Source organism: Phaseolus vulgaris, chromosome 1, assembly GCF_000499845.2.
Source record: "Phaseolus vulgaris cultivar G19833 chromosome 1, P. vulgaris v2.0, whole genome shotgun sequence".
Taxonomy (NCBI): Eukaryota; Viridiplantae; Streptophyta; class Magnoliopsida; order Fabales; family Fabaceae; genus Phaseolus; species Phaseolus vulgaris.
Genome location: NC_023759.2, coordinates 13,159,467 through 13,183,020, shown reverse-complemented (window position 1 = coordinate 13,183,020; position 23,554 = coordinate 13,159,467). Strand labels below are relative to the sequence as shown.

General features: G+C 31.8%; 1 protein-coding gene across 2 annotated transcripts; it reads left to right on the top strand.

Moving 5' to 3' along the window:
• The first annotated feature begins 8,044 nt into the window (after positions 1 to 8,044).
• Positions 8,045 to 11,802, top strand: LOC137813614 (transcription factor ICE1-like). Of its 2 annotated transcripts, none has more exons than XM_068615965.1 (4): positions 8,045 to 9,099; positions 9,726 to 9,956; positions 10,883 to 11,053; positions 11,463 to 11,802. In XM_068615965.1, the coding sequence occupies exons 1-4, from the start codon at positions 8,302 to 8,304 to the stop codon at positions 11,544 to 11,546; spliced, it is 1,284 nt and encodes a 427-aa protein (XP_068472066.1). In that variant the 5' UTR covers positions 8,045 to 8,301; the 3' UTR covers positions 11,547 to 11,802. The 2 variants fall into 2 exon arrangements, with proteins under 2 accessions (XP_068472066.1, XP_068472067.1); XM_068615966.1 differs by having other exon boundaries at positions 8,092 to 9,099; positions 11,466 to 11,802.
• The last annotated feature ends 11,752 nt before the right edge of the window (positions 11,803 to 23,554 follow it).

The following is a 23,554-nucleotide window of genomic DNA, read 5'->3' as shown; positions in this document are numbered from 1 at the left end:
TTAAAATATAAATAAAAGACAATAGATTGAAGTAAATGGATATCTAAAATGATTAAAATAAAAATAAAAACAGAATATTTTGAGATGATTTTGGAAGAGATATCCACATAAGTTGTATAGTCTAAATTTCATTTATATATAAGTTAGATTAACTATTTTTAAATAAAAAAGTTTCCAGGAGTTATAATTTTTTAGTTAATTCTTTTTAACAAAGATATTTTAGGACATTTTATCAACATTTTATCTCTTTAATATATCCTTTTTCATTTAGTTTTCAAATTATTATTTTTTAAATTATCAATAGTTAAAAATAACAACTCAACATAAATTATTTATCGTAAATTTAAAATATAATTAATTAATACATTTTAAAATGTTTGTTTATTATAAATTTTAATTATACTTAATTAATATTTATAATATTTATTAATTATATATTTTTCACATTTAATTGAACATTTTCTGTAGATTAAATGAAATAAAAAATGTTTTTATGAAAAAAATAAACAAAATATTTAAAATTAAAAAAATTAAAAAAATTAAAAATATTTTTCATTTACATAATATACATTAGAAGCTACAGATCATTTTTAGAAGAAACAATAACGTTTAAAGTCCGTTAGATCAAATTACTATTCAAAATAAACACTCTATCCTAATATTTAATATTTTCTGTGTAACAGAGTTTGATCTTTAAACTAATTAAACTGAAAATAATAATAATAATAAATAATAATAATAATAATAATAATAAACTTTCATTTAAACTGAAACTAATGTATTTTATATATATATATATATATATATATTAGAAAAGAATATCTTTTTATGTCATTTTCAAGTAATTTAATATTTTATAAAATATGTAACGAAATATATTAAAAAAATTGTACCTTAGCCGGTAAAGTAGAAAAAAAAACATGAAAAATATAGAATACAAAAAAGGCAAAAACTAAATGGCGGGAAAAAGTTCATTTATAAAGTCACATGTACCCAAATTCAAGAGATATTTTATATATTTATACAAATATATATAGACACTGCATACTTATCTTATATATTATAATTGACAGTGAATATAAGTGGAAGAGTGCTAAATTTAAATCATGAAAACAGATATATTACAAGTAATTTAATGAAACTATCTTAATATTTGAAATAAATGGGTAAAAATTTATAACATATATATGATGATAGAAAGTGTTATATTAATATCTAAATTGTAGAGTATTGAATATGTGATTTTTGCAGCAATATAAGTGTAAAACTAGAAAGAAAGATGATAGAAATGGAGCCTGTGAGCTGTGAAGACAATGACTTTTATACATTCCTTTGCCATTCATTCAATTACTATGGTCCCATTCTGTTGTCTGGACTTTGGTTTTCAACCCTGCATGGCTCTGTCACCTCTGCAATCTGCCTCTCTTCATCTTCTTCTAATCTTCTTAAGGTTCCAAAGATCTTTTCTTCTTCTAAAGATGCTCATAAATAATCACATTTTATTCAAATTAAATCTTTTCTATTTATAAAACACAACTATATATAAAATTAAAATAAAAAACTAAATTTAAAGTTTAACACATGTAAGTCTGTCTGGTTTTAAAGTGTCCCCATAAATTTATTACAAACAACCTTGATAATTATTTTAAAAGGTTAGTATAGAATTTCTTTTATGTTTTTTAATATAATAAATCTTTTCATTTCAATTTTACTTTTGTTTTAAATCAATGTTTTTTTAGACATATGATGAACCATCTCGGATACTAGACATTATTGTGCATTGAAACAAGAGAGGGCTCAGCCATTATCTTTCCTCTTGCATGTTATTCACTCTTTTGCATGTTAGCCACGTGTATTGCTAAGACAGCGAAAATGGTATCACGTGCCGAGTAATTAGGTTTATAATTGTTCTTAGTAATATGAATAGTAGAACTGGACCCAAAAACTACGTTGGATACGCAACCAAAGATGTTTTTTTCTTTCTCTGTGCCATTGTGATAGAGTTTTACGAATACCACCATTTCAGACTGGTGAGTTTGGAGGTAAGTTGAACTTTTCTTTTGAATCTATACATGCATGAGGTAAAATATCTCCACCAAGCCAATAGTATTTTATGTGAAAAAAAAAATATAAATTTTATTAATATGATAGGAATAAAAAAAGTAATACTATTATTTAACAATTTTTAAGAATTGTTTTAACAAATTTAAAATTATAAAATATATAAAATCCTAGGTGAATGATAGAAAATTATACTTAGGTGTGGTGGTTTCAAACACACTCATCTTGTTTATTTATATATTTTTATAGAAAAAATTAGTTGATTTATGTGGTTGTAAAAATTTGAACTTTTAACTTGTTATAATTAATGTATGACCTTCACACATGTTGAACTTATCTTTTAATTAAAATACTCATATTATTTTTATGTTTTAGTCATAAATATTATGTTTTTAATTAAGTCTCATTCATATTCATTTTAGTACAGACAGCTTTAATTTTATTGTGGTCCTTCTTGTAAAGAAAACACTTAATATATATATATATATATATATATAATAACCTTACATAATGTGAAGTACCAATACTAATTAAGGGAGTTAAACGAATCAAACAAAATAGGAGTTATAGATGAAATTTGTATAATTATAAAAATAAAATGAATATTTTTTATTTTTTGAAAGTTTGAGAAGAAGAGTAGTGAGAGGAAGACATAATAAGTGTCTAACAATAAGAAATTGAAAAGTTAGGATGAAAGTTTGAAGTTAGATTGAAGAGTAGGCAGGTGTGATTAAAACAGGGATAAAAGGGATCACGAGAAGCTTGGGTTTCTTTTGACAATTTTATTCCAAAGACTTGGGTTTGAATATTGCTTGATTCAAATGGCAACTTGGGATTCACTTTATTATTCAAGCCATCATAGTTTCATCTTAGAAAATTATATTTTAGTTAGAGTATTTAGTTTTTGTGTTTAGTAATTTTTTAAATTTTGGATTTTTTATTAGAATAAATATGATTATTCAAATATCATCAAAATAGGTATAAAAGTGATGATATATTCACAATTCTACATCAAGTTTGATAGAAAAGATGTAGAAGAGAGTTGAAGCAATTTATGGTTTTTGGCGCCTGGACGATGGAAAGTTGAAAATAAAAGAAAAGAATTTGAGGGAGAGAGTGGGAAAGAGAAAATCAAAATCCACTTGTGTGTTGAAAATAGGATGTTTCGCTGTCTGGTCCCCGAGAGTAAATCTTGTTTATATCTTACAGAGGTTCTTGGATGAATTAATAATTGAATATGTGCATGAATGTCAGACATCCTTCAAAATGCAAACTAATCAAAGGAAACTATGGACATGTAACAAGCCTGTGATTTCATTCAATTCTGCCCCCTGCCTTCTCTCCTTAATTTACATCTTCAACTTTCAAATGTTTCTTCAACATCCTAACACCACCACTACACTTTCACTCAATGCTTTTTTCTTTCATCAACAATCACACCACCTAAATGTTTCATCCAAAACTACCTAATACTAATTAAACTCATAAATGTCAATTTTATTTATTATTAAAAATAGTCCAGAAATAATATTAAAAATATTTAAAGAGTTCATACAAATTGATGAAGATAAATATTAATTAGTTTCTTTTTTTAGTAAGTTTTATGGGAAGGGTTGCATGCTTATGATTAAAGCTTGCATGTGAGTTTTCTAGGATAAATATGATATTTTGTTAGCTTAAAAAAGTATTTTATGTACATGTGTTAACCTTTGTTCTTTCTCATTCAAATGTGACGGTATAGAACTTTTGTTCTTGTGTTCTTTTCCATTGAAATGTATCTCTCCTTCTTAGTAAACACTATTCTCATCTACTATTATTCCATCTTCCTAGTTCTTTTATTATTTTTTTCTTTTTGTTGTTTGAGATGATATATAAGTAGGGAACCTATGTTTAAGAGTTATTTCACCACACCATTCATCTTCCCAAAAATTGACTTTGTTTCCATCCTACTTTCCAATTCAAAATGTTATCAATCCAGTTACATTTTGTCATTTTCTAACATTCTCTCCTTGATTCATACTTAGACTACATAATGTCCTTCCACATACCTTTTTTTCCCTCCTAGTCTCCACTTCCATTTAGCTACTACTTCTATATTAAACTTCCTCTTCCTCTGGACTTATACATGCTTTTCCATTTAATCCAAACTATATTTTTTTCTTTTCAGACCCTAACCTCAAAGAAAGTTTCCTTGTATATTTTTAGTTGCTTGGCATACAACTATTGATGCTTTAAAAAAAAGATAAGTAGTACAATGATAAGACTATGATTATAAATTTAATAAGACAAATTTGGCTTTCAAAAGTTAAAAATCTACCCTTTCATATTGTAAGTATTCTAACCCAGTGGTGGTGTGTCTGATAGGTTATAGAAATCAATTCATGTATTCTTATGGTGTAGTTTTGTTGTGGTAACAACTCTGAAGATAATGTGACAAATGCATATCTCTAAATTTATATGTGTCTTCCAAAAACAAAATCAATTATCTATTATATTGATATTGGTCACATGAGAAGTTACAAACTTGCAATCTGATATATGTTTAGGGAATGAATTGGTCCATGAGACTATATGGATGATGTATGAATTAAATGTATAAATTATAAAAATATTTTACAATTTAAATATATATATATATATATATATATATATATGTGAGAGAGAGATTTCAAAACAGTATTCTATCATTTTGTTTTGTGATTTTGTGTTGTGATTTAATTGTGATGATAATGTTTTACACATAAATAACATATAACAAGTGAGAGTTTGCATGAAAGAATAGTTGGCGTAAGACAAAGATATTTATTTTATATTATACATTTTAATTAAATTTTTAGTAATGTATGTAAATTTCTTTGAAGTTTAAAATACAAAGTATAATTATAGGAGTTTCTTGTGTGTGTTACATATTCTCTCTAGAGTTTTTCATACTTAGGATTAGAAACATGGTTACAAAAGTTGAATTTTGATTCTGATAAGGAATTCAGTGTGCTTAGATCTTGGTTACCGTTGAGAGTTAAGTAGGGAAAAAAAATCCCCATGTGTGTGTATTTTGGTTTCTACCAAATTTTAATGTAAAAAAATAATTTGAATGGGATTTAAGCATGAATATTATCTGTTTGTCTTGAATTTCAAGGTGAAACTTTATCTCATTTCCAAACTTGTCATGTTTATCTAACAAGATAAACTCAACTCATCGCTTAACCCTTTTTAATTCATTCACGAATAAAATATAAATATACATATATAAAGTATAATGAAACATTTATAATTTTAAGGATTTTTTATTATATATTTATTTCAAAATTGTTCATTATAATTATAAAAGATGATGCACATTCATAAACTATTTTATTATTTTATTAATTTCGAATTTTTAATAAATTATTACAATTAAAAAAAAATAAAATGAATTGGTGATTTACCAATTGTTGTGGTGACATAATTGGATGAGTATTGAGTGTCCGAGGAAACAAGTGTAGTAAACCCTAACAAGTAGCACCCTCTCTTGCACATGCTGAATCACGTTTCAGCCTAAGTTGGAACACATGGGTTTGTCCACGAAAACCTATAACCAGATACTACCTAACCTTCAGTAAATTTTGAGCATTTTTACTCTGCCATGGAGATCTTTGTCACATTTTTCTTCACTTTCTCTTACTTATTTAAAAACTTAAACAAATACTTTTTGGTATGCAGTCATAATATTTTTCTCTCTCTAAATTTTGAAAGAATTGTTTTTCCATTCTTTCACTTAATTGTAGGTTACTTAGGAAATTTAAAGATGGGTGTTATACCATTTATATTTGTTAATATGAACAAGTAACTAATGAAGAACTAATCTTCATAACAGTAGAAGTTGGCATTATATTCGATAACCGTATTAATAGTTATTATGAATATATTATATATGCATAAAGGTGTATAAATATTATTTTATGGAGTATTTTTTTGATTAACTTAATACTTTTTACTTATTTTTTACTCAATTATTTAACCTTTTTACTTAAGCGTTGAAACACCAACTCATCTCAATAAGCGGTATGACCTATAACTTCATTTAGAAAATAATATTTATACAAGGAGGAAATACTCAATTAAACATTTTAAGCACAATAATTATACTGATTTTTAGAGAGTTTTAATTCTTAGTGTGAAGGTGTAACAATTTTTACTAAAAATATAATAAAGGTTGGATAAATGAAGAGATGCACTCATAATTATGATGAGATTATAATTTTTATTATGTGTGTATAATAACTATTTAAATTATAAATACAATAATTATGACGAGTATGAAGAGATGTGATTCAATATAAGTTTTAATGTAATGATTATAAAAAAAATTATAATATTTATTTTAGGTGTGTAATAATCCTTTAAATCATAAATACAAGGATGATAATGAATAAGGAGTGACGTACTCAATATGAGTTGTTAATGTAATGATAATTAAGAATGTGTAACTCTTATGATGGGTGTATAACAATCCTTTAAAACCATAATCATGTGAGGAAACCATATCATGTAAGAAAATTTTAAAATAGTTATAAGTTAGTTTGGATGACACAAACATCATCTATATTTTCAAACTTCTTAAATATTACTTGAGAATGTGGACTTGTATTGATAAATATACTTCCAATCAATATTGACTTCTTACTTTAACCTCATCCCTAAACATTGTTTCCCTAAACATTGTTTCAGATGTAATGTTCAATGTATTTCTAATTGATACCTACTTTTGACCTCAACTTCATCACCAAGCATTATAGGAGATATTTGTAATTGGCATTGATATGCCACTTCAACCTCATTGTTAAGAATTGTTTGAGATAAAAATATATTATTAGATAGACTTTTAATATTCACATTAATGGAACATTAACTAGTATTAAACGAAGTTATTTGATGACTTACCCATCAATCTTTAAAGTTAGACACGTCACGTAATATTGATACATGCCAAATTAGTCATTCAGAAAATGAGAATAAAGATTGTAACGAAAATATGAGTAAAGAACATACGTCAAATTACTCATTCAGAAAATGAGAATAAAGATAAGTTGTGACAGAAATATGAGTAAAGAACACGCATGAACATTTTTTTATAAAAAACGGTTAAATGTATAATTTATTTATAAATAAATATGATTAAGGAACACGTATAAACATCTTTTATGAAGAACGGTTAAACATAAAATTTATTCATAAATAATATGAATAAAAAACGCGTAGAAACAAATTTTTTTTATGAAGAACGGTTTAACATATATTTTATTTATAAATAAATATTTTATAACAAAATAAAAAATATTTAATTATTTAATTTAGGTATTGAGAGTTACCTAAAGACTTTGACTAGAAAAAATTGAACAAATATTATTTTTTGGATTAAAAATTCTCTCATGATATTATTTTTCTCTAAATTTCAAAAAGAATGGTTTTACCCTTGTTATTTTTAATTGTGGGATTTTCCTCCTTTACTAGTTTACTTAATATATAAATATTTATTTGACTCATGAATATAATATTTAATGAATTGATTGGACTGTTTATTTTAGGATTATTGAAGATTTATAAGAAATGCAAATATTTAAACAAAAAAATTGATATAAATATTAAAAATTATTGATTAAAATGAAGACAGTAAAAAAGTTGAATGATTAATTATAGACTGTTTGAGGATTCAATTAACCTAGGAATTTGACCATATTTAATTTGAGTAGAAAAAAATGATTTAGATATATAAGATATTGTGCACCAGAATTGAATCTGAGTTGGTATGTTTAATGAGTAATGGGATTTTGATTTTGAATTGTGAGTAGATTTGATAAAGTGATAAACGAAATAAAAAGTTTAGGAGAAAAGAGAGTTAAAGGTTTTAGACACAGAAGAGCATTGTTGGGTGTAGCAATTATGATGAAAGTTTAACAGAACAGAGTTACCACTTACTTCCTTAGGAACTCTACCATAACAGAACACACACCACCACTCATTATATCACATCACACTCTGATGCTATAACAAGAGTTAAAGCAGAGAGTTTGAGTTTTCTCCATATAAAAAAATCACGACACACACTTTCACACACATGGATAAACCACACCCTTTCAACCGTTTCCCTCTCCATTCATTTTCTCACCACAACAGACAAATATAAGTTTCATACATACACACACAGAGACACAACATAACCATTCTCACTCACTTTCCCACCTTCTCCGTTCACTCATTATCATGATGGAGGGCTACACGCTTCCCGCACCACCCACTGAAGAGGACGCGCCACCACCGTCATGGGGTAGGCCCAATTCACAAGAAGAGGACATTGCCATTGCCTTGGGTGCCCCTCTTACCTTTAAATCCATGCTTCAACAACAACCTCAGCCACAACAACCACAACTTGACTCCTTCTTCAACTTCAACATCAACTCTGCAACTTCCATTCCCTTTGTTCCTAGTATGGAATCTTTCCCCCCTCTAGACCCCTTCTCACCTTCACTTCCACCACCTCCTTTCTTCAACACCAACACCAACACCTTGCCCTTTGACCCGGGCTTTGACATGGGCCTCGAGACTGGGCTTCACTCTTCATGTCCCCCTCTTTTCTCCCAGCTTCAGCAGGGCTTCAAGTTTGGAGAACTGGAAGCGCTGACTGCACCTGGGAATGTTCCGTTTTTGGACGGAGCAAAAGGGGACAACCCTCTTGAGAGGGTGCAGCCGACCCTTTACAGGAAGAGGAGGGGAACGGCGGAGATTCCGGGGCTGGAGACGGTGAGGAGGAAGGGGAGGAAGTGGGAGGAGGGGGAGGGGGAGGAAGGGAGTAGTGCTGACGTGGATGGTTCAGGGCTGAATTATGAGTCTGATGAGAATGATAATGGAAATAATGGTTTGAAGGGGAGTGAGAATGGTGGAGATCACAAGGGGAAGAGAAAGGGGTTGCCTGCTAAAAATCTCATGGCGGAGAGGCGCCGCAGGAAGAAGCTCAATGATCGGTTGTACATGCTCAGGTCTGTTGTGCCCAAGATTAGCAAGGTATGAAAAGCAAAACAAAAAAAAAAAGACTAAACTTTTCGTAGATGATTATTAGTTGTTGTTGATTATTGGTTTGTTTCAATGTTCATTTTTGTTGTTGTTTTGTTTTGGGGTTGACTGATTATATAATCAAAGTAAAAATGGCACAAAGCCTATATTTTATTTTCAAGTATTTTTGGTGTTATTTTTTAGCCAAGATTGGAGTTTTACTTTGTTAATCTGAGTAATCGAAGTTTATATTAGATATTAATGTAATTTATTGAGGTGAAATTTGATTTTGATCGAAGAATTCCTCTGAAAGAATCTAATTTTGGGATTGTGCGTATGGAGAAATTTCAAATTTGTTTTTTAAAGAAGTGTTTCTGGAGAATTTTTTTTAAATATGACATTATTCTGGGGTTCTCTGTTTCTGGTGTTGTCTCCTCTACTGAGAAATGTCATTTTGTGACTTATGTCTGGTGGAGAATCTGGTGTGGGGTTGTGCATGTTGATGACAGTTTTGAAGATTTTGTGTGTTGGTGTGATTGTTATTGCCACTGACTAGTTTATTGAGGTTGTGAAGACAAATTCATTTTTGTTAGGAGCTTAGGAATGGTGCATGCTGATGTTCTTTCATTTGTTTGTAGATGGATAGGGCTTCAATACTGGGGGATGCAATTGACTACCTGAAGGAGTTGCTGCAGCGGATTAATGATCTCCATAACGAACTGGAAATGACTTCGGCGGGCTCGTCGCTGCCACCATCTACTTCTACAAGCTTTCAGCCTCTAACACCCACCCTGCCAACCCTTCCCTGCAGGGTCAAGGAGGAACTGTATCCTGGCGCCTTGCCAAGCCCTAAAAATCAAGCTGCAAAGGTAATTCTTTTATTGATTTAATTGAAGAATTGGTGATTGTACAAGGTTGAAATTGCAGCTTGTTGTTTGCAGACCATCTGAACTATGCTGCAATCGAAACTTTTAGAAAGAAAATTTTTAAATTTTTTGAAACTGAATGATGCACAGAAGTTTCTTAGTCAAGCAATCCTACACAACCGGGCCTAAATTTTTCTGGAAATCACACAGAAAAAATCAGGCTGATCTGATTGGGGCAAAAACTCTTTTCTTGGATAGTCCAACAAATTAATGTGTTTGGTTTAATTTCTTTTGGAGAAATAATTTGTTTTTCCTAGCTTCTTGATTGAACATGTGAGAAAAGCTATTATTTTCAACAAAGGCTTTTTCAATCTAATTTTCTGGCTCCCAAAGTAAATCTAATTTTCATTTAGGCTGATTGGTTGGGGCGGTTTCAAAATTTATACCCTTTTGTTGGAATGTTGTGAATTGACTTGAAAGAAACTTGAATTGGTTCTATCATAGCTTGTGTGGTAATTTTGTTTTAAACCTACTTGTATGAATTGATATCTGAACTCTAACTAGTTTATCTGATATTTACATATCTTAGATTCATATAATTATAACATGACATAAACTTTTAAGTAATAACTAATTAGTATGTCTTGATGGCATGTGGTAGTGTGGAATGTGGACCCACAAGATGTAGTAATAGATCCTGGTGTAAACAATGGTATACTAGAAACTACAAAAAAGTGTTGGTGAATTTTCCAATTTCAGTCATGAAAGCAGAGAAAAATAGACACCCTTCCTCATACCTCCAGAACCCGTTCTACTGCTGCGTGTCTTCTTTCTCTTATTACAAGAAATGGATTCCCTGCAGTTGTATTCCTACCAGAATTTAATTGCATAATTGTTTTAAAGTGATTTTGGTGTTTCTGGTTTTATAGGTTGAAGTGAGAGTAAGAGAAGGGAGAGCTGTCAACATTCACATGTTTTGCACCCGCCGACCAGGCCTTTTGCTTTCTACCATGAGGGCTTTGGACAACCTTGGATTGGATGTACAGCAGGCTGTTATAAGCTGTTTCAACGGCTTTGCTTTAGATGTGTTTAAGGCTGAGGTATAATTGTCTATCTTTTCCAAGCTTCACTTCAACATACCTAATAACTTACCTTTGCATTGTGATGCTTGTCATTGATATTTATTTGGGCATCTGCACATTATGCCAAATGACATCGATTGATCCAGGTAGCCAACCCTAGTTAGTAGTGGGGTGAAGCCTTGGTGGTGCCGCTGTAGTGGTTGTTGATGCCACACATTGCATATTCAGTATTGATTTCTGGTGCCTACATCTGTTTTGTCAGACAATTTCTTTTAAAGTTATGCAGACAATCTTGCTGCAAAAAGATTACTAACAGTTTATGTTTGACTTTCTGAGTTGCATTTTGATATTGGGCTGAATCTTGATATATATGATTATATGAATTTGAAGTTTTGGGATTGATGTAGTCTTTCTTGGTTCTTACCAGCAGTGCAGAGAAGGCCAGGATGTGCTTCCTGAGCAAATTAAAGCAGTGCTCTTGGATTCAGCAGGCTTTCATGGTATGATGTGATGGAAATGCTTGAGAAATTCTCCTTTATAGAGCAACCAACCGTAGTGGCTGTAGCTTGCAGTTTGTAAATGCATTGCTTCTTCTTCTCCTTTGTAAAGGCCTTCCTGTTTAGGCCAGATCAAATAGGTTAGTTGAATCTGTAGGTTGAGTTATCTTTGGTATTTTTTTTCTCTGAATCGTTCTTTTGACAAATGCCAACTTGTGTTGTTTTCTTTATTATCGTGCTGTAATAAATCGTTTTATTTGTGTTCTATTATTTCCAAGTCTTGTGATTCTCGTCTTTTTATCTTGAATATGAAGCACGGATACACCATTTAATGGTGTGTTCGTATCAGACACACATATCGGTGAAATGTCTATTTAAAAAAAATATTTGTTTAGGTATATGACAGCTCTAACACAGTTTCAACACAATTTCAACACAATTTTTTTTTATGATTATACAAATAAGTAACAAATTCTTTTGAACTAGCTATGAGATACATCTTTTTGCCACAAAGAAAAAATCTAACCATACTTATTCACATAAATTTTGGTTATCAATATATAATTCATAATAATATAATATAGTTTTGTGTCTTACATTTTAGAGGATTACACGTGTTGAGATTACACGTGTTGAAATGTTCGGAAAAAATATTTCCTTATAGCTAACGAACCTTGTTCAAAATTTAGCTAGTAGGATAGACAAGGAAAATCAGAAAAAATGAACAGGGATAGAACACTATTTAAGAAAACCAGAAAAAAGGAACAGGGGATAGAACACAGTATTTGTGTTTGCTAACGCGTTAAGTAGGAGTAAACGTGGGTTGAGGAAACAATCAACAGTTCCTTTTTCTATTGTTTTTGAAGTGATTTTGTTCAAACAAGCATGCATTACGAGTAAATCATGTTAGAAGGACATGAGCAAACTAACAAAATATTTGAGTATATGTAATGAAATAATTAGTTCTTCCCTTTTAATTTGCATTATTCTCTACAATCTCTTTGCTTTGTTCTGCTATAAGAATTGAAAAACAGGATCCAGAAGATATATACATTTATCTTTCATGAAAAACAATTTTTTGCAGTACCCTTGGAAGAAGGGTGTGTGCAGTGATACAAGGGTCTTGCTTCTTAAGAAAGCAAAATTAGTATGGAAGACTGCATCCATTACGAAAACTGATGCAGCAGAGAACATAACTGTGTTTGGAAAGTAAAAGAGAGCCCTCCACATCCATTTCAAAGCACCATCATTTCACTTACATGCACAAGAACTTGGTAACTTAATCAAACTCAAGGCTCCACCATCTTTCTCAAACTCTTTGAAGATTCTTGGATGAGAAAAGATATTATACCATTGTTAATATTTGTAAATAAATTCACTAATGCTTGTCTTTCCATTAGTTTCCCAAAAAAATTCATTACCACTTCTCTTTTCTTTTTTGAGAAAGAAAATTCAAAAACCTCAAGATCAATATTAAAACTATAACTAAAATGACCTTGTATAATTTTTCTTTTGTACTTTTCTTAGTTTTCTGAATCACCATGTATTTTTCCCAAATTTTCTATTATATCTTGAAGGATTTGCGTAAATGCCGCAAATAAATCTTTAAAGAATATTACTACATTTCAAATTAGACTTAGACGTTGTAATTGAAGTTTTATCCACAAAACTTTATATAATTATAAAGTTTTCACATCTCACGTTGTAGAAAATTATTAATTAAGAGATTAGAGGCAACCACAAATAATTTTTAATAAAAGAGGTATGCATATGTACCATTATGAGATTAACATTTAATGTTTCGTGAAGGGTACATTAACGCATCTCTTTATTCATAAATGAATAGACGAAGCATTAAAGATTAAAATTTAAAGTGAAGATGCTCTATAAATATAAGATGATTTGCAATGACTCTTATTTCAACTAAATTCTTAGAGAAGTTTTTCTTTATTCTTAGAGAAGTTTTTCTTTTGATGGTAAAAGAGAGATAGCTCGAAAAAATAGTGTGTGCCCAAGTCTTCATGAAAACATAGATCGTGTTCAAAACAACAAACTAGAAAAATGATTAAACTTTGTATTTGTTATAAGATGTCATCTTTCTGACTAGTGAAAAAAAGCTTTGTGATTATCACTCCCATTCCTTTAAAACCCTTAGTCATGAGTGAGTGGTTGCCTTAGTTAGGAGTAATTGCATTTCAAACAAAAGTTAGTTCTTACTTAGGAGTGATTGCATTCTAAATAATACTTAATGTCTTAGTCAAGAGTGGTCATGTTCCAAATAATACTTAGTGGGTTAGGCAAGACTAACTCCATTTTAAACAATACTCGGGTTGTTTACCCAGGAGTGACTACATTCCAAACAACACTCGAGTTTTTAGTCATGAGTGGATGCGTGTTCAAATAATAAATAGGTTGTTTTAGCTAGGAATGTTTGAGGTTCAAATAATACTCATTTGTATTTTTCGCATTATTAGTCTACTTAATGAAACTTGATTACGTTGATCAAGAATTTGATGTAGTCTACTGATTATAGACAAACTTGTATAAAAATACCTTGGTTAAAATCTTTACTTATTTCCTTAAATTGCATGTTATTGCTTCTCACCTAACTTGTGAAGGGGAAGTTTTTCACAAAATAAGCTTAAGAAATTTAGATAGTGTGTCTATCAAATGTATAGGTACGTCTAGCTATTCTCATAAAATGTTATCCTTAAGAAAATTACTTGACAGATTGCAAGTCAAAGTTTAAACTATTGTCTGACTACAAATAATCAAACAATACATTATGAATATTTTTTAAAAAAATTAAACATAATTCAACGTCTCTTCTTGTGTTTTTGGCCCGGTTTCACAAATGGACACTTGCATAGGATAACAAATGACACTAGGGACACATGGCAATTGATATGAGTTGATTTGAGAATTGCACATATTTTTAGAGGTTTCACTTAGATTAAGAATTGGATTAACATTTAGGATGATGACTTAGTGAGGATTGTCACTGGTCACTTACTTAACCAAGTGGTTAAGTAAGTGTGAAGATTCTCTTCAAAGAGCAAAGGAAAAATACTCACGCAAAGGAAAATATGCAAGTGGAAATAAGAACTCAAAATAAAGTAGAATTGGCGAAAATGCAAGACATGGAATTAGAGAAGAAGAAATGAAAACTTAGATGGTTGTAGTTGTTCATGGAGGTGGAGGAATGGAGGAGGTCACGACACTTGGAGGAGACAATTCCAAGATAAGTGATGAAGAGAGTTGCCACTTGAAGCATCTTGCCAAGATAAGACTCATAATTTTAGACACTTAGAAAATCACTCACGCAGAGTTTCTTTACTCAAAATATGTTGTGATTCACAAGAGGGGGTGTCAACCTATTTATAGTGATAGGTGCCATGTGATTAAGGCATGGAGGGAAATTTGAAATTCAAAATAAGGTAGCTTAACTCCTAAAAATGTGCCACTAATTATGGATTTAGAAAGGGTCACGCTTCTCACATTTAAGCATGTGCTTAATGTGAAAAGCGTGACTAGGGGCTGCACATGGGAGACATTCTAGATGTTAGGGTTTCTCTATGGACCATGAACAACCCCAATTTTTATGCTTTTTAACACCTCCTTTTAAAAAGATTATAATAAAGAATAGTTGGTATCCTAGCCCATGCTATGATGTTATGCTCTTGATGATCTTCTGAGGGATAGTGGGGCCTTGTGTCCTAGCTTGAGATGTTTGACATAGTCTTGAATAGTATTTTTTTTTCTCTTGGTCATCTTCTTGTAAAGTTGGGCTAGTTTAGATGGTGATGCTCATTTCATGGTTACATCAACAATGAACCTATGGAGTCAATCAAATTTGTACTTAAAAAGGTAAGGAATCTTCCAATTTCCTCCTTGGTCATGGAAATCTTCACTGCAATAAATACTTCATCGACAGAGGAAGATGTACAAACAAAGTCAAACACCCATGAAGTGCTTATCTTTGACAAAAGGAGCATAAGGTTTTCGGTGGAGAAGACAAAAAACTTGGCAAAGGTTCAAGCAACAAGGAAATTCAAAATGGGACTAGATAAATTGTGGCATGATTGTGGTGAATTCCAAAATTCATTTGCCATGTTTTCATGTTCTTTTTCATGCAAACACGCACACCAAAAATTTGGGATGTACATCACTCTTGTCTACACCTTGGAATAAGTATTTAAGGTCTATGACGAAATGTATGGAGAACTCGGGAAAGAAGACTATTGGCTAACTTACACAGGACCAATATTAGGTTCAAACCAAAAAAAAAAATGAAAAGAATTTCAAAGGGTTGACAAAGTAAAGAAAAATAAAGACTAAAATAGACATTAGGGAACAACAAAGTCATATGAAAAATTGTTCTTACAATCACACACCTAGTCACATCGAACAAATATGTCCCAACATTGCTCAAGCATCCATTGGCCCACTTGTACCCTCTTTTTTCTCACAACGAGATGCACTTACCTTAAGCCTTTGTTAAGAAGACTTTCTGTACAAGGAATCCTCAAATTCAGGATTATTCAACCACTCACGCGTTCATTCCATGTTTACCAAACCTAATGTAAGACCATCTAGCCACTAAAATTTCTCCAGTCTTGTAAAAATTGTACAAAGTAATGTAGGCTTTATCTTGGGCCTTATTTGGGCTTGTACTTGAAACATGTATTAGGCTTATTTTCATAGAACATGTATTAGACCAATTAAAGTAGGCTGTAAATAAAAAAAAAGTATAGCTAGAGTTACAATTAGGCCTCCTTTGACCTAATTCAACTCTAGACCATCTAGGGTGCACAAATAAATTACTAGAGTGCAAATAAAAAGCATTGAATGGCAAGAAATGCATGAAGGTTCACATGTCATCCCATAAATGGATATGATTCCCATCAATGCCAAAACACGACATCTCTTCATGGGAATGGGGAGGATTCTCTCCAATTAGAGGATGACACTTGTCAACTTCTAAATTGAGAGAATTTGCTCCAATAAGAGGAAGCCAATTGTCACCATGAGAGTGGAGAGTTTTAAGGGTTAAAACTTGTACCTTGTTTGCCCTTAGCACTATAAATACAAGTGTAGCCCTCTTATAAATTATCTTAGAATTGATAAAGAAATGTTGGCCAAGTTTGTGCACAATTTGTCTTCTTTGCTCACTCTTTGTTAACACTAGTTTTGTGTCTAACTTAGAATCACTTAGGAGTTGACCTCACCTCTTCTAAGTCTCTATATTCACCAACCAAGTTCATCTTCTCCATTTAGTTTTCTTCATCCATTTAAACCACTTAAAGCATCCGTCAAACCGCAACATAAAAAAAATTGCAAAGAGCTACATGGATTCAAGATAGACTACATCATTTGGTATTTAGAGAAAAGTTTTGGTCCAAACTAAGTGTTCTCCACCTTTTTTTTCTTCTTAATTTTTTTTATGGTGTCTTCATTTTTTTTTACATGTCATGAATTTGTGTTGGGTCATTTCATCAAATACATTGTGTTCAATGTGTTTCAAATTGGTTCAAATCATCCATTCTATCTTGAATCATCCAAACATGTGTTTTAGGTTTCATACTTATGCTACTATGTGTGCTTTTGTTTTTGTTGAGTCTTGTTTCATCTTTATTTGGTTGAATATCTATTTTGGTATTTTAATTTGAGTTTTAAATCTAATCCATGTTGTACAAGTCATGTTCATTCCATATATGTCATAAACTTCTAGTAGTACTTTGTTTCATTTTAATTTCTTGACTTTGTGAGTCTACCACAAAGTATTGTGTAATTTGATTTGTTTTGGCTCTTTGCATGCTTTTCCATGTATGAATTTTAGTCTCTTGGCTTTTTATTAAACCATTAACAAGTTCTTTAGTGTTAGGTTTCCATTATGTCATGATTTATCATAATCTTCTTTCAATTCCATAGGTTTCTCTCTCTTTGTTGTTTCCTATTTTTTGGTATAGGTTAAAAAACATTACTGTAAGTTATATACATGTTCAAATGGTGTAAAATTTTATATGTCAGAACTTCAATATGTTGATGTTCTCATTTTAAAAAGGAACGTCCAAATCCGCATTACACAAAAATTGATAAATGATAAAAGTTAAGGTGTTAGTGCTGAAAAAACTGCGAAATTTGCTCCCAATCTTGAATTTACTAGGATTAATTCATGCGTATTTTGAGTTGAAAATGTTTGAGAACATTACCTATTGTGTTAGAAATCTGTGGTAAATATTTTGGGGGAAAAGTCAATCTAGAAAAATTTAAATAATTTCTTGAATCAGTCCTACTAGAACCACTCTTAGTGAAATTTTTGTTTTGAAATCTATTGTAGTGGTACTCCTAGGTTTCCAATTTATGTGCTCATTGTTTTTCCATATTTATTTGTAGATTTTGTGCCTTCAAAACACTCCTTTTGTCATATTAATTCCAATTTGAGTTTAGGAATTTTTAATTGAGCTTTTCTTGATTTTACTTGTTGGTTTCTTTAAGTGAAATTCTTCTCAAGTGAGTTTTGAACTTGAAAGTTGTGAAGCTAAAATTCTTATTTGATGTTTTATGACTAAGACATAAATCAAGGGCCTACTTGGAGGGAGATACAAGTGAAGAATCAAGACAACTTTGAAAGAAAGAAGAGTTGCAAAGGGAAGGAGTATAAAAAAAATAATTATTGTATTTGTGGCATTGTATCACAGAACCTTTGAGTTCATTTTGTTTTCAATTTCTTGCTTTCTTTTGTTGTTTGTGAAAATGATCTCAAAGCAGTCAAATTAAGAACATTGTAATATTTAATATGCGCATTAGAAAGGGAAAGTGTGTCAAAGGGCTCAAAGTGTCACTTGCACTTTCACATAGGACACATCTAGTTTATTTTTTTTCTCATATGTTTCTTGCTTCTTTTTTTATTTCTTTCTTGCTTAATTTCTTATGTTGTTTTATTTTTAAGTCTTCGTGATACCTAGGAAACTTTTCTCCATTTGTAGAAAACCTTTTTTTGGTTACTAGAAAGCCTTGCACACACCACATTTAGGGAAAAATTGCTTTGAAGTTTCTTTTGAGGAAAATGGGTGAAGCCTATTTAGGAAAACTCCCGCTAGGAATAACATTGGTATTTATGTGGTCCAAGTGATTTACTACTCTTTCATGGGAGTGAATTAAGTGAAAACTTGACTCGTTGACCTTGATAGAAACTTCCCACCTTCAAAAAAACCACTTTGTGAAAACTTTTAACACTAGTTTTTGGATCGAATTTTTGCGAAAACCTTTTTCTTTATAATTCAAGATGAGTGATCATAACAATGCATCTAATGTACAAGGAAGAAATAGGGAACAAGAAGAGGTTTTTGGGTGGAGAGAGGAGATTAGGTTTGTATAAGAAAGTTTGAAAAAACAAATAGAAAAATGTTCCGGTCGGTTGACCTGAATACGTCTTTATGCGCAACCTTGCCCGTCAGCTAAGGACACCTTCCCTCTGGCAACCTGTGAACACCTGCAAAGAAGGACAAATGGGCGCCCTAGCGGCCGTTTGCACTCCGACGCTCAAGTCAGCTAGCAAGAAACACCAAAACTCTGCACCTCCGTATCGGAACACCGTGGATGGTGCTCTGAAGGTGGTCAAAAGAACTGTGTATTGTGTCTATTTCTCCCTCTGGCAAACAACCTTTCTCTAGTCCCTTGTGCGTAGCCTCAAGACTCGAGCAAGCAACTAGAGTGTATTCTGGGAAAATTTGCCAAAAGTTCGAACCCTGTTTCCAACATTCAAGGTTCTATTTAAACGCCTCTAGCATTTAAAGCGTCTTAAAGCGCATTTAATTATCAAACGTTCTGCGCCTTTAAGACGTTTAAAACCACCTGAAACATTTAAAGTACCTTAAAACGCTCGAAACGTAAACTTTAATTACCTTTAAATAGCTTTAATTACCTTATACCTGACAAATGGATGTTGCTGTTCTAACTTGGCTATTATTACACGTGGAGGGCCTCACAACACCGTGACCCAACTTGGGGGTATTTGGTCGTGTGAGTCCTCCTTCCTTGGAGTGCTTCTGGCGCAAGGGGTGACTTTTTGGGTGCCAACTCATGCCCCCAAACCTCTAGTCACTCGCTCTGAGAGCGTATCTACCTTCCTCTCGTACCCTGCCCCTGGTTACCCCTGGGCGTGACCCTCTCATGAGTCGTATCTATCCCAAGGGTCTCCCTGAGGTGGCATAGGCACTTCGCGAGTCAGATTGCTCTCCACTGGCGCTAGTACTATGGCCTTGAAGCCACCTTTCTCTTCACTTTATCGTTGTTTCTGCGCTAGGCGGGCCCGAAGCCTCCATGGCGTCACTCCCTCCATGATCTTCCCTACCCATGGGTATCGGGGAGTGACACTACTGGTGACTTGTTTGGCGACGCCTTATCTTGGCGGCACCTTGTTTAGGCGACGCCTTACCTTGGCGACGTTATGTTAAGGCGATGCCCTTCGTTGGCGACGCCTTGTCCTGGCAACACCTTGCTTAATTATTCCGTTGACTTCCTTTCTTTGACCCCTTCGCAGGGTCTCGCCACATGTTGACCTTGGCCCCGACGTTGACTTTGACTTTGGTCAACGCCCCGAGGGCGGGACGGTACAAAAAATCATTGGGTAACTTCTCTATTTCGTTCCGTTTGTAGCTTCTTCTCCATTTCTCTTGAACCCTAAGCAATTTTCACTTTTCACCTCTTCACCCTTTCAATCTTTGAACCCTAAAAAAATCATTGGAGCCCTAAATTAGTTTATTTCTAGTTTGTTTGAAAAAGGAAGTTTGACTCTGTTTTGCTGTACGTTTGACTTTGTTTTATTGTAGTGGTGGTCTCTCCCTTACTCTTACATTTCATTTTTTTTTTCTTGCGTGCATATTATTTTTGATGTTTGATATAACTTTATTTGGGGTTTCTGAATGCAGACTATTGAGAATAGTTGGGAATCAACTCGGATGGTGGTAGTGGTCTCAATTGACAACTTAGTTATGACTTTGGTTGATTATTGTTTGATCATTAATTTGTTTCATTCCATTTCATGGTCTTTCATTGTTGGATTAACGCCTTTCATTCTACTTTGTGGTTGAGCCTAATCCATTTTTATGTGTTTCTATTCTGTTAGTTGAAAGTTTTGCAAAAATCTTCTTGTATTGAAGTTTGGAGTTCCTTCTCCATTTTGTTTTGGTCTCCATTCCAAACTTTGTAGTCTCTGTTGCTCTCATACATTTAATTTTCGTTGTTATTATTTTGTTGGTCTCCATTTTAGTTGTTATTATTTTCTATTTTTTCTTTAATTTTTATTTTTGAATTTAATGTAAATTGTTTGGAATACTTGATTTTAAATCAGATTTTGGTGTCCCTAAATTGTACTTTCCAGGTTAGTCAGTACTAAATTTGACTCACATTATAGTTGTTTTGTATTTGGTTGAAAAGTGCAGAGTGAGAGAAAACATATGAACAACCCCTTCTAAAATTGGCAATAGTCTTCCTTTACCTTTAGCCCCCAAAAATGATTTGGATTTACAAGCTTTGTTCCCAGAAGACAGTGCCTTAATGTTGGTAACTTTTCAATTGTAATCAAATTTAGTTGTTAATTTAACCAATGAAATCGTAAAACTTAATCCAAGGGGGGAGGTGTCAAATATAGTAGTAAAGGTAATTTAGTAATCAATTGAGGGTTTTTTAGTAGTTGGTCGCGGGTTGGCCTCCATGACCTGCCTCGCATTGCCATCCCTAGGCTATGTCCAGTCTTAAGCTAACCACTTAAGAGCTTTTATCAAAACAAGTATTCAACACCTCTCCAAGAAACAAGTATTCAACACTCTATAGACAACAAGTATTCTACACATCTCCAAGAAACAAGCATTCAACACCTCTCCAAGCAAAATGTCTTAATTTTCCTCTGAGACTAAGACCTCTCAACAAATGAGAAACACTCTCAATTAGAGAGCAACAATGGAAGCTCATAGGGTTATCTTCACTCAGCGAAGGATTTACAATATTTGGATCACTCTCCAAAATATGAATGCTTTAAACAACAGATTAGAAATATTCTCTTAAAAAGACTATACACACTCAAAATATAAATTTGCTTTGTAAGATTTGTAACTTTGGCTTGTGTAATTGTGTGTTGTCTTCTTCACCTTCAACGTCTTTATATAGGCTTCAGATTGTGACCGTTGAGGCTTTGATTCTTCTCTTTCTTCATATAGTTGTTGGATGCAGGATATAAAAACTCTTTACTCTAATTGATTCTTCTATGTTTTGGACTTTAATTGTAGTTTGAATTGTTTCTTCTTTAGTCCGGAATGTGAACGTTGATACTTCAATATTGTGATCTTGTGTATCTGATATCATATCCTTCATCATTATGTATTGTTAATCATCTTCTTTATGTTAGACATTGAATATGACAGCTTCTACTTTGATTCGATTATGCATGTCTTTGAGCATATGAAGCAGTTTGAATTGTTTCCTTTCTGATCTCTGATACAAACGCTAATCCTTTAACGTGTGTGTTTGAACTTTAATCATACCTCTATCACTGTGTATCTTCAGAGCGTACTGAACGCTTGACAAAGAAACATTGACTTTGTTAATATTTGCGCTTCTTTGCACTTGAGATTTATTTTTATACTTGTATATGTGATAACGTTGATAGAGTATATCTGGTAATGCTAGGATTGCGTTCTTCACTTCTTCATCACGTACTCATTCTTTGGATATTTTTCTATATTAACTCGGTTAAAATGTTGTACTATATCTTTATTCTACCAGACACTGATTTAGGAATGTTTTGATACAGGTTCTGAATGCTTCTTTGCCTTTAGATTTGATTTGTTTACATGTGCTTTCTCTAGGCAATGACTGAGTGGCGCTCTAATGCTTTATCACACTAATCTCGCTCATTAATTTCATGATTTCTCAGAGTCGGACGCTGAGCATGGAAACTTTGTATTTAACACGTCCATCTCGATGTTCCTAAAATACACTTAAAAACATTTTGTGAGACTCAACAAGCATTTTGGTGAAAACAATAACTGAAATTGTTTCTTAATTATCAGATTTTTTTATTATCATATATAAATTTAGAAACATTATCAACACTTTCTAATATCATATTTAATTCAAATTCAATAATATATTCAAGTTCATACTTAGATTAAATATGTTTAGGTATAAGTATAAATTTCTTTAGAATATATTCCACAAAATATGTTTTGAAAAACCTTTAAAGTAAAATCAAATATACGTTCCATTTTTCAAAATCTTTCTCATACAGGTTTTAATTCAATCAATAAGAGTACAACTGTATTCGAAATCAATTTGTAAATATTTAGGAATGTATATTTCTCTTCTAAATCATTAAAGCACAATATATCAATGAAAGCAATTATGCTTGTATCAATATTGAAAACATATTCTATTTTTTAGTTTCAATTATTTGTTTTAATTAAGAATTTTTTTAATGAATTCATAATATCAAAACGAGTATTGAATTCATATAACTATCATTTGAACAATATATATAATGACAATTCTATGTTTGGAAACTTCCCTGTTCATTTGCACAACTTCGTTTGTCGTGTGTATGACTTGATCATTGTTTGATGTGTTGTTGATTCTCTCATCGTTTGTTAAGTGTTATGCTTGATAGCATAGTCCATTGAGTTCTTTTGTAAACATCATTTATTGTCTTGCTAAGAACTTTTAGTATAACTCTTGTATGGTATGACCATCGTCTGTCACTTCCATTTGATGTTAAGCTTATGCCTATTTAACATTTACGTGCATATAGGTCTAGCGTTTTTCATTTTGTCGTTTTAAAATGTTTTGCTAGTTATCTTATCATTATAGATTTTTTTTTTATCCCAAAACATGATTGGAGATTCTCATTATGAGATTGTCTAAACTTGATTGGATTGTTTGGAGACTTAACAAGAGTAACGATAGATTAGCACACAATAATTTATTCTGGTTCACCCAAACTCGGGCAACGTCCCCTTAAGAAACT